This window comes from Pygocentrus nattereri, chromosome 15 (genome assembly GCF_015220715.1).
Source record: "Pygocentrus nattereri isolate fPygNat1 chromosome 15, fPygNat1.pri, whole genome shotgun sequence".
In the NCBI taxonomy this organism is placed as follows: Eukaryota; Metazoa; Chordata; class Actinopteri; order Characiformes; family Serrasalmidae; genus Pygocentrus; species Pygocentrus nattereri.
In genome coordinates, this window is record NC_051225.1 from 36,033,551 (window position 1) to 36,049,910 (window position 16,360).

A 16,360-nucleotide genomic window follows, 5' to 3' on the forward strand; every position below is an offset into this window, starting at 1 on the left:
TGTGGGCCAGAGAAAAAAAATGTACATATTTCTTTTTTAATTAATGTTGTGCTGTAACCCCAACTGGCCATTGTTTATTTAAAATATGCAAGAAGTTCAACAGTAACATACAGACACTTGTAGTAGACCTTGAAATATTACCTGGACACTTGAAATATTCAAAATGTAAATGTGTTTAGGTGTATAGAACTATCTGCTTGAACTAGACACCTGGCATCCTCTCTTTGCTGCAAGTTCATTAAGACTTGGGCTCAGTTTCTGAGCTGCTGAGCTACGGCTGAGTGTCTCTAATGGCTAAACTGCAGCTGAAATGGATTTTGGTGATATGACTGGAATTGCGCAGAATTATGTAGAATTCAGGTGACTGTTCTTGGGGTAGGAGAGTTGGAGCACATTATGCTGCAATGAATGCTGGGTACTGTAGTGTTGACACATGGGCTCTACAGGAAACAAACTCGAATACAACATTTTCTCCACATTTTAATGCACAATTAATATTTATTTGCTGAATTTAACATATTTTATACAATGTGCCATAACTTTTGTATTAGGCCACATTTTATTAGTTATTTCCCCCAATATGGTCAATTCTGACAATCAACAGTAAGTTTGGAATAGTCAGAGTGTTTTAAGTGATACTTTTTGATCCCACAAACGGGGAAATTCCACCTCTGCATTTAACCCATCTGTGAAGTGAAACACCACATACACACTAGTGAACACACACACACTAGGGGGCAGTGAGCACACTTGCCCCAGAGCAGTGGGCAGCCCTATCCACAGCGCCTGGGGAGCAGTTGGGGGTTAGGTGTCTTGCTCAAGGACACCTCAGTCATGGACTGTCAGTGCTGGGGATCGAACCGGCAACTTTCCGGTCACAGGGCCAGCTCCCTAACCTCCAGCACACAACTGCCCCCGAGAGTCTTGTTGAGCTGTTCCATGTCTTATAGCACCATCTGTAGATGATGTAAACACCAACAGTACATGATCAACATAAAAAACATCAAATGTGATTTGTGCAGTGGTGCAAAGAATATGGCACCTTTTGTTTTCCCATGATATGTTAATTTAAAAAAAAAAAAAGAAACTGCGTTAAAATTATGAGTAAAATGCCATATTTGTTCTCTGTAGAGGATGCGTTCACTTATTTTTCTTAGAAAATCAACACAACATGTAATATAACAGGATTGTTCAAACTATTTATATAAACAAATCACTTCATTACAGTACAGAGATATAATTGGCTGCCAAAACATTAATTGGTCATAACATTAAACCACCTTCTTGTATCTACACTTATTGTCATCAGTCCGTCTATTTCTCTGCATATCTGTTGTTACTTGTTCTTGAATGGCCAGGACTCCCACAGAGCAGCTACTATTTGGGTGGTGGATCCTCAGCAGTGAAATGTGTTAGTGTGTGTTGCACTAGTACGAGTGGATCAGACACAGCAGTGCTGCTGAGTTTTTAAACACCTCAGTGAGAACTGACAATCAAAACCATCCAGCCAAGAGCGTCCTGTGGGCAGCGTCCTGTGACCGCTGATGAAGGACTAGTGGATGACCAACACAAAATGTAGCAGCAGATGAGCCATCGTCTCTGACTTTACATCCACAAGGTGGACCAACAAAGTAGGAGTGTCTAATAGGGTGGACAGTGAGTGGAAAACGAGAACAGGATAAAAGGGGGCAGACAAAGTGTGCAGAGAAACAGATGGACTGCAGGCTGTAATTGTAGAACTACAAAGTGCTCCTGTGTGATCAGTGGAGCTGTTTAAACAGATAATGAGGGTAGAAACAAGGAGGTGGTTTTAATGTTATGGCTGATTGAAATGTTAATTCAAAGCTACAACTATTACACTCTAAGGAAACGTGTTCTTTTGAGGTCTTATCCAGCTTTGAAGCACTTGACCCACACAAAAAAAGTAATTATAGTCACTTATTCTTTGTAGTATTCAGGAAACTCCACCTGCACCACTACCCTGGTAATGAATCACTGCAGGTTCCTCTCTCTGAAAGACTAATCCATCTCTGAGAGAAGCAGTTATACATATTTGCAGCTTCATTTTCAAATACTGTGTGAAGAATCTATGAATCAATCAATCAATCAATCAATCAGTCAACCTTTATTTTGACTCGGAAGTACATTGAGGGCATTTTCAATGTAGCCGAGCGTTTACAAAAACAGGGATTGACATGACAAAGAAAATAATAACTCCATTTAATCATTTTAAATTCAAAGAAAATTTAAAATAACAGTGAATAAAAGATAAAAGTAGATCAAAATAGAACTTGAGATTAAATGGGTAAGAAATTAAGATCAAAAAATAGATAAGAAATTAGTACAATATAAAATAAATAAATAAATAATGAAGCGTGAAGCGTTCTACAAAAACTCACGTTGTGTATTTCACGGATGTAGTGCAGCGTCTGCCCAGTGCCCTCTGTTATAAGTGTGTTTTGCGTCCATGGTTTTCTGCACTTATCTGAGTACCGGGAAAAGCATCCAAGTGATCGTTTGCGGTACGAGCCTGCACACTATAGGTGCAGCAGATCGAGGGTTGTGCTGAAAAACGCTGAAATGCCCCTTCAAGTGGATTGTTTGGCTCCTTTCTGCTTTTCTATAAGTGCTTTCCTGGAAAGCTGTGGCTGAGAACTGAACAGCAGGGGTTTCGTTTATGTCTTCTCTGGATTTGCCCTTTTAACCTCTCATATTCAGCCGCCCCATATGTCACACAAACCGGACAGTTTTTTCGTGGACCATGTCTGCTCAGGAATGCAGCTTCATCTGGGTCAGATGTTCCTTGTCGGATGGTTTTCTTCACACAAATTAACGCTAGGCCTGAACCAGAAAAGGCTTTTTAATAGGAGGGCTCCACTGACCATGCTGTAGCTTAAAGCTATTATCAGGATGCTTTTAGAGCCTAAATGAAATGTAAATTGAATTTTGCTCGTATGGATGTTATGTCAGTTTAGATGTATATCAGCACACCTGCTATGAAAATATGAATAATTGAATAATGAATAATTGATAAATAATAGATGTTCTGCTGTGAGAAACGCATGAAGGCATCGAATTTGCACCGTTTTCCCCTCTTTTAACCCAAACGTAGTGCATCAGCTGAGACCTATTTGGTGTCTGAAGTTCACTTCTTTAGGTTTGCACTGCAGCTAAGAGGTAGGCCTGTCACAATTATAGCATAACTACCTGATCCAAGTTATTTAAGATGATTGCACTTATTAGTTGTCACAATTATAGCGTGTCACAGCAAGCAGAATGTGAATTGGGAGCATTCTATTCACAATTACATATAAAAAGGAAGCAGATTTGGTGCTATTAGATGTTTAGAGGGTGGCGGTGAGTTGTGTTTCTTTGTTTCTGTGTTTCTTCAGACCCTGAAGACATGATTCCGTGTATCTATATGCAGTTCTCAAACTGTGGGGGCTGCAGAAAAAAAAAGTCTGAAGTATTACTAATTATTTATAATTAATTCTGCCGTATTTTGTTTAATAATGGTTGATGTCACTAAAATTTAATGTGAAAATGGCAAAAAATTACAATTCATTTTCTTTCTGCTGAAAAAAGCTTGATCAGCTTAGCTCTTTATCGCTTAGCTAGCTATTAGTCAACCAGCATGGCAAGCTTGACCAAGCTGGTCAACCAGTATGACCAGCATAACCAAATTGGTTGACTACCATGAGGAGCTTAACTAAGATGGTCAGCTAACATTTCTAGCTCGAACAGGATTATAGACCAGCATGATTAGCTTGACCAAGCTTTTAGACCAGCATGACCAGCAAAACCAAACTGGTCAACCAGCATGACAAGCTTGACCAAGTTGGTTGACCAGTATGTTTAGCTTGACCAAGCTTATAGACCAGCATGATTAGCTTGACCAGGCTAGTTGACCAGCATATTTAGCTTGACTGAGCTTATAGACCAGCATGATTAGCTTGACCAGGCTAGTTGACCAGCATATTTAGCTTGACTGAGCTTATAGACCAGCATGATTAGCTTGACCAGCCTGTGAACCAGCATGGCCAGCACAATCAAGCTGGGCAACTAGCATGACAAGCTTGACCAAGTTGGTCAACCGGCATTTTTAGCTTGACCAAGTTGGTCGACCAGCATGACCAGCATAACCAAGCTGGCTGACAAGCATGATCAGCATAGCTAAGCTGGGTGACGAACATGATGGCCTTGACCAAGCTGGTCAACCACCATAACTACCACGACCAAGCTGGTTGACCAGCTTGACCAAACTGCATTGCCATGGAGCAGCACCATGGCTAGTTGCAGACAAAGCCAGCAAAACGGAGAAGGTTTTGGTAAGACATGGCTTGTCCATTACATGAAATGAATGATGGTGTTAGAGGCAGTGGTGGCAGTGACCACTATATAGAGAGAGGGCCTTAGAGTAAAGGAAGGTTCAGAACTGCAGCTCTGGGTGTTTGTGTTTTATGCACATATGTATATTATGCTCATACAATATGCAAAATAAATGAAACATATACTTTATTTGAGGCATAAAACGAACCAAAAAAGGAATTATTTGTATGGTAGTTAAACTTCTGCTAGAATTTCATGACAGCGAAAGATCTGGTGAAGATGCTAATGTATCTAACCGGTAATACTGAATGTATTGTATGTAAATAAGACTGTATATCAAATATGAAAATACAGAAATACAGGGTAGATACAAAGAAAAATAATCTACAAAATGAGTCTTGCACTAGCTGCTTGCCAGAGTCATCACACATTTGCCTCAAATATTTAAAAATAAAATAAAAAACTTATGTAGTTTCTGAGTTTCTGACACTGTATGACACGCTGGTTTCTGCAGACGTGGACAAAACGTACGGATGGTTTCTACTGCAATGCACAGCACAGTGAGGATTGAGAAATGCAATGAAACACATGGTCAACTTCAAAGGAATTTAGATTAAGGGAAGAAAATGTTAAATTGGTCATTCCACTGAAGCTTCAAAACGCTGACAAATCACATTTCACTGCATAGTGACCTTTATACCTCAATCTTATTGTGAAAGAGGTTCAGAAACCACATGATGTTGTTCGACATCCTCAAATATAATGGACAAATATAATGGGACACCTACACGTTAGACCTACAGCAGCTTTCATGACATCCCATTCTAAATCCATAGGCACTAATACAGAGTTGGTTGCAGCTGTAACAGCTTCCACCCTTCTGGGAAGCTTTCTACAAGGTTTTGGGGAGTGTCTGTGTCTGCTCAGTCATCCAGAAGAGCATTTGTGAGGTCAGACACTGGTGTTGGATGAGAGAGCCTGACTCACAATCTGTTCTAGTTCATCTGAAGGGTGTTTGATGGGGTTGAGGTCAGGACTCTGTGTGGGCCTGTGAAGTTCTTCCACACCAAACTCACCCAGCCATGACTTTATGGACCTTGCTTTGTATACTACGGCTCAGCCATGCTGGATCATAAAAGGTTCTTCCCCAAACTGTTCCCACAAAGTTGGAAACATACAATTGTCCAAAAGGTCTTGTTATGGTGAAGCATTAAGATTTCCATTCAATGGAGCTAACGGTTCTAGGCCAACCCCTGAAAAAAACAACCTCATAGCATCTCCCCTCCTCCAGCAAACTTCACAGTTGGTTGCAGTCAGGCCTGTTCTCCTGGCATTCGCCAAACCCAGACTCTGCCAGATAGTGCGGTTCACTGTGACTCCACAACTATACTTGGTCTTACACTTTGTGGCTGAGTTAATGTTCCTAATCGCTTCCACTTTTCAATAATACCACTCATAGTTGATCGTGGAATATCTAGGAGGGAAGAAATTGTATGAACTGACTTTGCAGCGGGCCCTGCGATGGACTGGCGAACTGTCCAGGGTGTATCCTGCCTTCCGCCCAATGACCGCTGGGATCCAGCACCACCACCACCACCACCCCCCCCACCAAAGGGAGAAGCGGCTTAGAAAATGGATGGATGGATGGATGGATGGATGGATGGATGGATGGATGGATGGATGGATGGATGGACTTTGCAGCGGTCACAACGCTCAAATTCGGAGATGTCTTTAGAACGACCCATTGTTTCGCAAATGTTTGTAAAGGCAGACTGCATGGCTAGGTTTTATACACCTGTGGCAATGGGACTGAATAAAAAACCTCAATGTCCCAATATTTTTGTCCATATAATATATATGATGATTTAGTCAGTCAGTTAACACAATGCTAATCTGTGTCTTTAAGCTTCATTCTAGCTACATTAGCTTTGTAGCTCTACTGCAAAACTAAAGAAGCAAAGTTCAGGCACCAAACATGTCTTGACTGATCGACTGATGACGTAAGGTGAGAACTGTATAAGTTGGATTTTTCACTCAACTCGCTTTACATTGCTTGAGACGGAGCTTCACGGTGAGGAATTTACTACATCATGTCTTGCTTTAAACAGCTTTAAACGCTTCTAATGCCCACTTATACTCTTCCCCTCCCCCAAATGTTACAACTTTACAACCAGCGCCGAACATTCTAACTTTAATCCACCGTTTCTGTGAGTTTTTGTGGCCCGGTGGATGAGTTGGAGCACTTTTCTGCATTTACATAAATATGATGTATTGGCTTGACAGATGACTTGCTGTCTGTTTTCACTCGTATCGGGCTGTGGAATGAAGCGGGGAGGATGGATTGAGAGCTTGCTGTGGAACGGTGTTTCTCTGAAAGATAAAATGCTTTAGGGGGAAAACGTCTGAAGACGTGTTTCTCTCTTCTGAGGCTGTTTGAAGCGCACACTCGATTTCAAAATGGATTTTGGGAAAGGGTAATCCTTCTGTGACCTAAATGATGTCTAACATGTGTTTGTGTGTGTGTTTTGCTCCTTTAGGAACGGTCTGGGTCCGTCTAAAGAGGGAGAAGCGCAGTATGCGGTGGTGCATTGCACTGGCTACATCAAGGCTTGGCCACCAGCAGGTATTTACAGCAGCTCATCTGCCCAGTTATCATGATGCTGCACCGTTTCTGATATGAACCACTGGTACCCACTGCCTGCGTCAACATTGTATGCATGAGAGTGTCATTTTGAATACAATTACATCATTGTTCATTTAAGACTGTGAAGTGATTAAAATAATTAATCACCATTCATCACATTATTTTTATGGAATTAATTGTGATTAATCACACATATTTACTCAAATTTGGCCCTGGAGAAAAATTTTTTGTGTTTTGTTGTAGCCACATGACTGGGCAAAATAAGCTTATTAGAATGTGTTCATTACTTTCAATATTTTAATATTTTCAAGTAATCTGAGCATGAGAGTCACCTGATTTCCTCAGAATAAACACAGTTGCCAATTTCAGCCCCAGCTTAAAGCTGAGAGAAGCAGCGGCTGCATTTTCAACTAAGGATTAGTCAGAATGTTTGAATATTTGAATAGTCATGAAAGTGTAAATGAAGAGAAAATAAGTACATTTTGATGTGCAAATGAGGTTACCTATATTAATGACTGGTATACCCAAAATATATCATTACAGATTAATTATGATTTTTTAAAGATTTTTTTGTACACTCACCAAACACCTTATTAGAACAAAGTGTACACCTACGCGTTCATTCAATTATCTAATCAGCCAGTAGTGTGGCAGTATTGCATGGCATAAAGACATACATATGCAGGCCAGCAGCTTCAGTTAATGTGCACATTGAAAAAATGTGATCTCAGTGATTTTGGCCCTGGCATGATTGTTTGTGCCAGACGAGCTGGTTTGAATATTCCTATAACTGCGGATCTCCTGGGAATTTACTCAGAATGGTGCAATAGAGAAAAAATCCAGTAAGAAAGAGTTCTGCAGATGGAAATGCCTCGTTGGTGAGAATGACCAGACTGGTTTGAACAGAAAGGCTGTGGTAACTCAGAGAAACACTCGGGACACTTGTGGTGAGTAGAAAAGAATCTTGGAATGCTCAACACATTTATCCTTGAGGCGGATGGGCTACAACAGCAGAAGACCATGTTGGGTTCCAGCCAAGAACAGAAAGCTGAGGCTGCAGCAGGCACAGACTCACTAAACCAGGACAGCTGAAGACTGGAAAAATGTAGCCTGGTGCTTAATCTCGAGGCACACAGCATGTGTCCATGGACTCAACCTGCCTTGTGTCAACAGTCCAGGCTGGTGGACGTGGTGTAATGGTGTGGGGGGGTTCTTTGTACTGTTCTTTGGGCTTGTTAATTCCAATCAGTGATAACTTGAAGTCCTCTTTATGCATTGTTGCTGACCATGTGACTCCCTTCATGGCCACTATTTACCATCTAAAAATGCCAGCATGATCATGCTTAAACGTAATGGAATCTTCTTAAGAAGAACCATTTTTACCAACCAAAGTAAATATGAAATATTTTTATTGTGCAATAGAGTAAAAGTGAAATGCGAATAATTTGCTGTAATTTCTACAAGTCTTCTCGTTTACCAACTTCTTATAATTTTCCTTCCCACCTTAAGTGGAGCAGCAGTTATATTCTGGGTCTTGTACAGGCGTCTGCATGGAACTGCTGTGCCTTTAAGACGTCAACTTCAGAAGTGATGCCATCGCTCTGGTGGCTTTCATGCTGAAGCTCGTCCCTAAAGATGACCAGCAATTTCTTTATGTGTTCTGCTTAGAAAATAAAGTGGACTACTTCTGCTACAATAGAGGACTTTTGGCCAATCAGCTAAAGGGGATAACTTCAATGTGTTTCGCATTGTTTACATTTCACATTATCTGCAGATATTTGTGGCATACTGGTATAACAGTTAAAAGCTCATCACACCTCTTCATAAATAAGGAATTTCTACCAGTGTACTGTATAATGCCTGCTCCTGCTTCTCTCTAATCACATAGGATCCCATATTGAATAACCATGTGCTCTGCATTTCTGAGTGTGAACACTATACTCCACCAGAGGGCATTGTAGACCCAGCATCTTATATTTTGGTCAGACGTTCTTATCTGTTTAGTGCAAGCATAGAAGTTCTACTGCAGCCTGCTAAAGGCACACCAGAAGAGATGTGCTGTGCAAGGCTGCCTAACAGTCTTTGGCACCAGGTAGCAGGTAGTTCATAGTGCAGCTATGGCATGTAGTAAACATCTCAAAAACATGGCAAGAAACAAGTAGTTCAATTTCTAATGAAATAAATCTCTCCATGTGTGGCTGTGGCATCACCCAGGATCGGAGTCTTGACAGTAGTCCTAAAGATTAGACCAAAATTGTGTTTTTGAGTCTGATGAGTTTGAGACTAATTGCGCCCATATAGAATTTTTTTTATATCGAAATTGCATTTTGTAAGACTGCAATTATCATAACACAAAAACGGCAACTATTATTATAGCCTACATTATCAACAACATTATCTAAACTTTAAGTGGGGGAGTTTAAGCCAATAATAGAGCTTGTAGATGAGCTAAACCAATCAGAAGCAACTATGGGCTGTGACAGTACAACCACAGCTAACCAGCACCACGCTACATTCAGCATTCAAGCATCAAGGCAGAAAAATGTGTATAAAATTGGTTAGAATGTAAATCGCAGGCACAATATCGGTCTAAATCACAGTTAGATGTTTTCCTTAATTATTCCGGCATATGCTGCAGTTAATAGGCTGTTTTATGTGTGCTTTTTGCATGAGTTGAAGTTACAGCCTTAGTAAACTGGATGCTAATTTCAGATGCACCATAAGCACGTATTGCGGCAGCATCAAGGCACATTTTGTACTGCATCTGCTCACGTACGTCCGGCCTCATTTCTGTGATTGGACAAGTGGTCTCACTCATGTGCCAGGAATAAAGATTTTACCATTAAATTTAGTTGGAATGGCTGGGGCAGTAGGGCAGGCTGTAGCCTTGGATGACTCCCATATCTCAGAGTTCATTGAGATGTTTTAGGGCCCCCGCTGGCCTGGAATTCCCATCAGCACTGTAGCAGGTGTGTGGAGGGAGGGGGGCTGCGTAGAGAATTGAGCAACTAAAGCAGCTCCAAGTAAGTGTAATGAAGTCCGCTGCTTTGTGTCTTTACTAGGTCAGCCACGTGTATGTGTGCTTCTTTAGATTGATCACACATGTTGCTTTTCCTGTTTATGATTGAACCTAAAAATAGCACATTCCAGCACACTGTCATAACCTTATGATGACTGCTGGAACAAAATGTTCTCAGTGGTGGACACACTTTTCCTGATCTGTCCCAAATCCTAACCTCTTTTCTTAATAGTAAGAGGCAGTTTAGTTGGACACTCAAGTTCCCAGTTTAATTTTGCAAGAGGAATATCAAAATTAGTGCTTGCTGGTCAAAATAATTTAGTGTAGTGATAGTTTTTCAATGAGATACTGTGTTAAACTCATTGGAAGCCCATACAGTTACACTGTTATGATTTAGACCTGCACTTTTTACATGGATTATTGTTTGAGTGTAAGCTTCCGCTTCTTCAAAGCTACTTCAGGATCATCGCTCTAGTGCAGAACTAAAGAAACCAACTTCAGACACCAGTCGTGCCTTGACAGATCAAGCAGAACACACACAGTTCCTAAGCTGGCAGGGAGAGGAACTCCAGCCATCATGAATATATGCCTAGCTCGAAGCCTCCAGCCCCCGGGTTATAGCCAAGTCAGATTGTACTGTCACAGGGCTTATGGCCAAGTCAGGCTCCGCTGTCATGGTGCAGCGTGTCAGGGTCACAGCCCAGTCAAACTCAGCCACCACACTGAAAAGTGTCCCAGCTTACAGCCCAGTCAAACTCTGTACATCAATAAAAGGTGTTCCGTCTGCCCAGTCAGACTCTCATGGTGCAGAGTACCCAGCTCTTGGCTATTGCAATGAAAAGTGTCATAGCTCATGGTCCAGTTAAGCTCCACTACCATAGGAAAAGTGTTACAGCTCACAACCCAGTCAAACCTGAGTGCTGCGGTAGACAGTGTCCTAACTCCCAGCCCAGTCACAGGCTCAGTTTTTAGCCCTGCCCCTTGTTTTCCCCTTGTAACTCAGCAGTGGTTGAAATCCCCCTACGAACTGGAACAACCCTCAACTAAAATGAAACTAAGCCCCAATCCCATTTCTTATTTTTACCCCTACCCTTCAGAACTGAGTTACAAGAGGGTAGTGGTTGAAATCTTCCATATCTTCCCAACCCTCAAAGAAAATAGAGCATTTCGACTCTGCCAGACTAAAGTGACGGCAGTGGAGGGTAAAGTTCAGCTCCTCGCTGCTGGGCTTTGGTTACTTGTTAGTTATTTGTTATTGCGAATTCGTCAGTGATATGAAGCTGAAGTCAGCTGTTCGCCAGCTTCTAGGTCAAATTTATCTAGCTAGCCAGCTACCAAGACTACTAAGCATTCTACTAGTGATTTTTATCCTTGTTATGAAGAAAAGAACCATAATACATTGAAATGGCATTTAAACTAGCATAATATAATGGCTGTCGTCATTTTAATGTAGGAAATACTCACATTTGTGGGTTTCTTTGGGCGCCTGCGCAGTAATCTTGCCGTTTTTCAGAGTGTGCCTCTGAAAAACACTCCGCCTTACCGTTCTGCCTCTACAATAATTGGGACTTCATGTTGTATCATTTATTATGGTTTAAATTTGATGAAAATTGTTGTTGTATGTACAGACATGTTTTACAGATAAAAGAAAAACTCGTCCTTTACTCTTTGTTTTTTTTTTTTTCATTGATCGACATCGGAAAAAAGGCACGGGGCAGACTCGAACCTTTGGGTGTAAAATGTAAATCAGCTGAGCAGCTCATTTAAATGGAACAGCAGAATTCTAATAGCACAGCTCTCTGCTTCTAAAGGTTAACAGTAAAGGACTGGGTAAGTGGCACATCATGCTCAATTTCCAGCTGGTGATGGTGTGGCTCCAGAGACCGTTTGGACATTGGATGTTTGAAATCTTTACATGTCAGTCAGGATAAATCGAGAAGTGACTAACGATTGCTAACGATTAGCGATAGACTTGCTGTGTGTCACAGTAACCGTCAGTTAAAACTCACCGAAAGCCCTTTGAGGTACACTAAAGCCCAGGTTAGGCCTCATTGAGCTGTGGAGACAGTTGGTCCGGGGCAGATGGTGCTGAAGCTCATTGCTATTCAACCATGCAAGACATCTAAGGCCAACTAGGAATAAATCCACATTTGATGTTTCTCTGTATGGCTGTTATTTGACGGGCGGTTCTGGCGTCTTTATGAATAGCCAGCAAAACATGAAAACGGACACTTTCTCACATTGGACAGCACACCAACTGACGAGGGTTTTTATGTGTGTCGTCTGTCTGTCCACTATGCCAAGTGTTTTGCAAGTATCGTGTGGCCAGCTGCAGCTTGTCGAGTGCCTCTGGTCATATTGACGAGTCTTGCATTTGCCAATACTGTGTTTTTTTTCCTCTCTTTCTTCACTCCAGTCATTTTAACATTAAAAACATTACTGTTTTTCAATCATCTTTACCATCATGTTTAGCCCAAAAGTTCTCTTTCACTCTGCTATGACGTTCTTTTTCATTGCCTTGTCTTTTTCAGCTCCTAGAACTCTGTTATGCCCAGCAGTCAGAAATACTAGCTCAGTTATTTCTCAAAAATAAGCAGAATCTCAGAAAAAAAGCATCTTTACATGTTTTTCATGTTTTGCCATAGTTTAAAATCAAAATGATGCATGATACAGAATCTGAAGCAAATGTTAATATTAACGTTATATCAAATAAATGTGTTAATTTACTAAAACTAATTTAGTCTCTCAATATGCTTATTGATGGGCTGGCAGATTTCCAGTACAAGGCCTGTAGTACATACACTCTAATAACGAGTCCACTACAACATTCAGTGATACCCCTATAAACTATTTACACTTCATTTGTATTCAAATCCATGTTACCACTGTGGTAAGACGATACACCTATATAGGCTTTTCATGACAGCTGGCATAAACCTACACAAGCATTTAAAAAGGCTTCCTCCAACAAGCATCATAACACTGTCTGAGGTGAGGAAATGGCAGGAACATCTAAAGAGCCTTTATGGCAACCAACATTTATTGGAATAAGCCTATTAATAGTTTATGTAGGTTTATGTCTGTTGTCATGAAAGTAGACTTGTAGCCGTTAGACTTTGATTAAAAAAATAAAGGCATACTTTTAGATTTTTTGGCACCATGACAGGATGCATGAACAGGATACATCGCAGGAGAGTAATTGATGCAAAGCATTGCTCTTATGAAGCATTATAAGCTGCTTGATTGCTAATAACTTAACTTAAACCCCTTGACCTGCTAAGTGAGTGAGTCAATAAGTGGGTCAGCTAGTAAGTTAGTGAATCAGTCAATGAGTCAGCTAATTAGTGAGTCAGTCAGTAAGCAAGTCAGCTAGTTAGTTGGTAATTCAGCCAGTGAGTGAGTCAGCTAGTTAACGAGTCAGTCAGTAAGGGAGTCAGCTAGTTAGTTAGTGAGTCAGTCAGTCAGTAAGTGGGTCAGTTAGTCAGTCAGTAAGCAAGTCAGCTAGTTAGTTGGTAATTCAGCCAATGAGTGAGTCAGTTAGTTAACGAGTCAGTCAGTTAGGGAGTCAGCTAGTTAGTTAGTGAGTCAGTCAGTCAGTAAGTGGGTCAGGTTGTCAGTCAGTAAGTAAGTTAATTAGCCAGTGAGTCAGTTTGTCAGCCATGTAGTTGGTTAGTCAGTAAACGAGTCATTGAATCAGTCAGTTAGTTAGGTAGTCTTTCAGTAAGTGAGCCAATTAGTTAGTTAGTGATTCAGTTAATTAATTAGTCAATGAGTCAGTTAGTCAGTAAGTGAGCCAGTGAGTCAATGACTTAGTCAGTCAGTAAGTTAGTTAGTCAAGTGTTCAGTGAGTCAGTAAGGGAGGCAGTGAGTCAGTTACTTAGTTATTTAGTCAGTAAGCCAACCAGTTAGTCAGTCAGTTAGGGAGTCAGTCAGTTGACTAAAGATGGTTTAGTCAGTTGGATGGTCAAATAGTGAGTCATTTAGTTCATAAGTCAGTCAGGCAGTCAGCTGGTCAGTCAGTGAGTAAGTCAGTCGCTCAGTTGGTCAGTTTGTCATTCGTAAGTTGGCAGTCATTTGGTTAGTTAGTTAGTCAGTTAATCATTTGGTCAGTTAGTCAGGTAGTTAGTTACAGGCTGGGTCCATGAGGTGTTTTGCCTCTTTTGCCTCATATCATGGTGCAAACTACACAACAGAAAGCATCTCCTGAAAAATGAGTGTCATTACACCCCTGTAATACAGCAAAAATGACACTAAAGGTACTTAATGGTCTCGTCATCAAGCTCGGTGCTGATTTGAGCTGGGGAGGTGAAGCGGAGACGTGTAGATGGACACAAGGTCTAGAGGGTTCTTCTGTGTAGTTCATCGACCGCTCATTACCGAGTGTGTTATAATCATGCCCTTTGGCACAGGGACTGTGTTTTTACCTCAGATCTATCCGCCTAATTAAAACAAGATTAAACATTACATCGTGTGATTCCATCACAGGGACAGACGGTACCCTGATTCTGTTTCAGTAGACGTGAAGAAACGGCCCCTCGTGACTCACTGAAGTTTTCACGCAGAGGAGTTTTAAAACACGCTACCATGCGTTCTGCTATCTGACCAGATGTTCTTCTCAGAGCAGTAGTGCAGATATTGAGAAATGCTGTGCTGCAGGCTTTTCTTCATGCGGTTCTGTGTTTAAACACATCCAGCCATTACAGCTTTTACATCATGTTTGTTTTGGTGTCATAAAGCTGTCATCACTTGTGTGTTGTTGCAGAAAGTGCCCACATTTTGCCAAAACTCTGTGTGAGCGTCAGTTCAGCAATGTATTTAGGAGGAGTGCACTATGGCCTTAGGACGGTAAAGAATTTTATTGGACGTCTCAATAATGTAAATAAGTCCTGGATTTATGCAAATGATCCTCCTTCCATGTGCCACAGTATATTTTATAAGCTTCACCTTTATACAGTCATTCTAATCTGTGAGTAATTTAAAAAATGAACACAATAGAAAATCGCTTAATTAAAGGCACCTACTGAACTCCACCCATACTGTACTGGGTGAATGTTTTAGACAGTTTGATTTAAAAAGCTGCCTAACGAGGCAGTAAATGTTCTTACTTAAAGAAAATGTTCAATAAAAATGGTAAAAAGTCCTGCAGCAGAGCTGCCAGATAAAATCTGTAAATTAACAGTAAAAGTATGTTTTCTCAGTGCTGGTAAAAATGTGTATGTATGGTTTATTTACATGCAGATATTGACCATTGCATTTTACAGTGCTTACACTTTGACTGTGAAAATACTTTTTTACAGTATTTGCTTGGAAAAAGAGACATATGCACTCACCGGCCACTTTATTAGGTACACCTAATTTTAAAGGGGTTGGACCCCCTTTCGCCTTCAGAACCACCTTAATTCTTCATGTCATACTTTCCTCAGAGATTCTGGTTGGTTGAGTTCCTGTTGCCTTTCTATCATCTGGAACCAGTCTGCCCATTCTCCTCTGACCTCTCACATCAACAAGGCATTTTCGTCCACACAACTGACCGCTCACTGGATGTTTCCTCTTTTTCGGACCGTTCTCTGTAAACCCTAGAGATGGTTGTGCGTGAAAATCCCAGCAGATCAGCAGTTTCTGAAATACTCAGACCAGCCCGTCTGGCACCAACAACCACGCCACGTTCAAAGCCCCTTAAATCCCCTTTCTTCCCCGTTCTGATGCTCGGTCTGCACTTCAGCAAGTTGTCTTGACCACCTCTATATGCCTAAATGCATTGAGTTGCGGCCGTGTGATTGGCTGATTAGCTGTTTGCGTTAACAGGCAACTGAACATGTACCTAATAAAGTGGCTGGTGAGTGTATATTCCAGACATAGATCTGCATGAAAAGTGTAGGTCACTGGCATCTGCCCGGAATCACCCTGTTGGGGCATCTTTAGTGTCTACGTGACCTCAGTCAGACCATGACAGTCTTACTCTTTACATTTACATGAGTCCCATTAGTGTCACATCCAGCACTTCCTTTCTTCAGAACAGTGCCTACATTTGAGTGCATCGTCCAGGTTTTCATAGCAGTGCGGCCTGATATGTAAAATTCCTGGATAATTAAGAAAACGTAGGTCGGAGATGCAGCAGATGGTTTTCACCGAAACACTGACCATTGATCCTTTTGATTGAAAGTCAGAAACAGATTCTGAAACTGATTTAGAATCCATTTGCTTGTTTTGTGCTAAGCATCTGCAGTAATGGCCGTTTTGGCAAGACAATGCTTGAGCAAGCATGCGATTGAGAAATTTCCTACAGCAGCACGAAAACTCGCCATATGCTTATCATTACCCTGATCTTCTACCTGAGACGGCGTATCTAGTGTGTGAAGGGCATAAAT

At 41.1% G+C, this 16,360-nt stretch overlaps 1 protein-coding gene across 8 annotated transcripts in view; it reads left to right on the forward strand.

The window, feature by feature from the left end:
* Positions 1-16,360, forward strand: part of arnt2 (aryl-hydrocarbon receptor nuclear translocator 2) — a 157,649-nt gene that overhangs the window by 68,850 nt on the left and 72,439 nt on the right. For all 8 annotated transcript variants that reach the window (XM_017699567.2, XM_017699566.2, XM_017699568.2 and 5 more), the window contains one exon: positions 6,867-6,952. In XM_017699567.2, the coding sequence (XP_017555056.1) occupies positions 6,867-6,952 (86 nt within the window). The remainder of the gene's footprint in view (positions 1-6,866; positions 6,953-16,360) is intronic.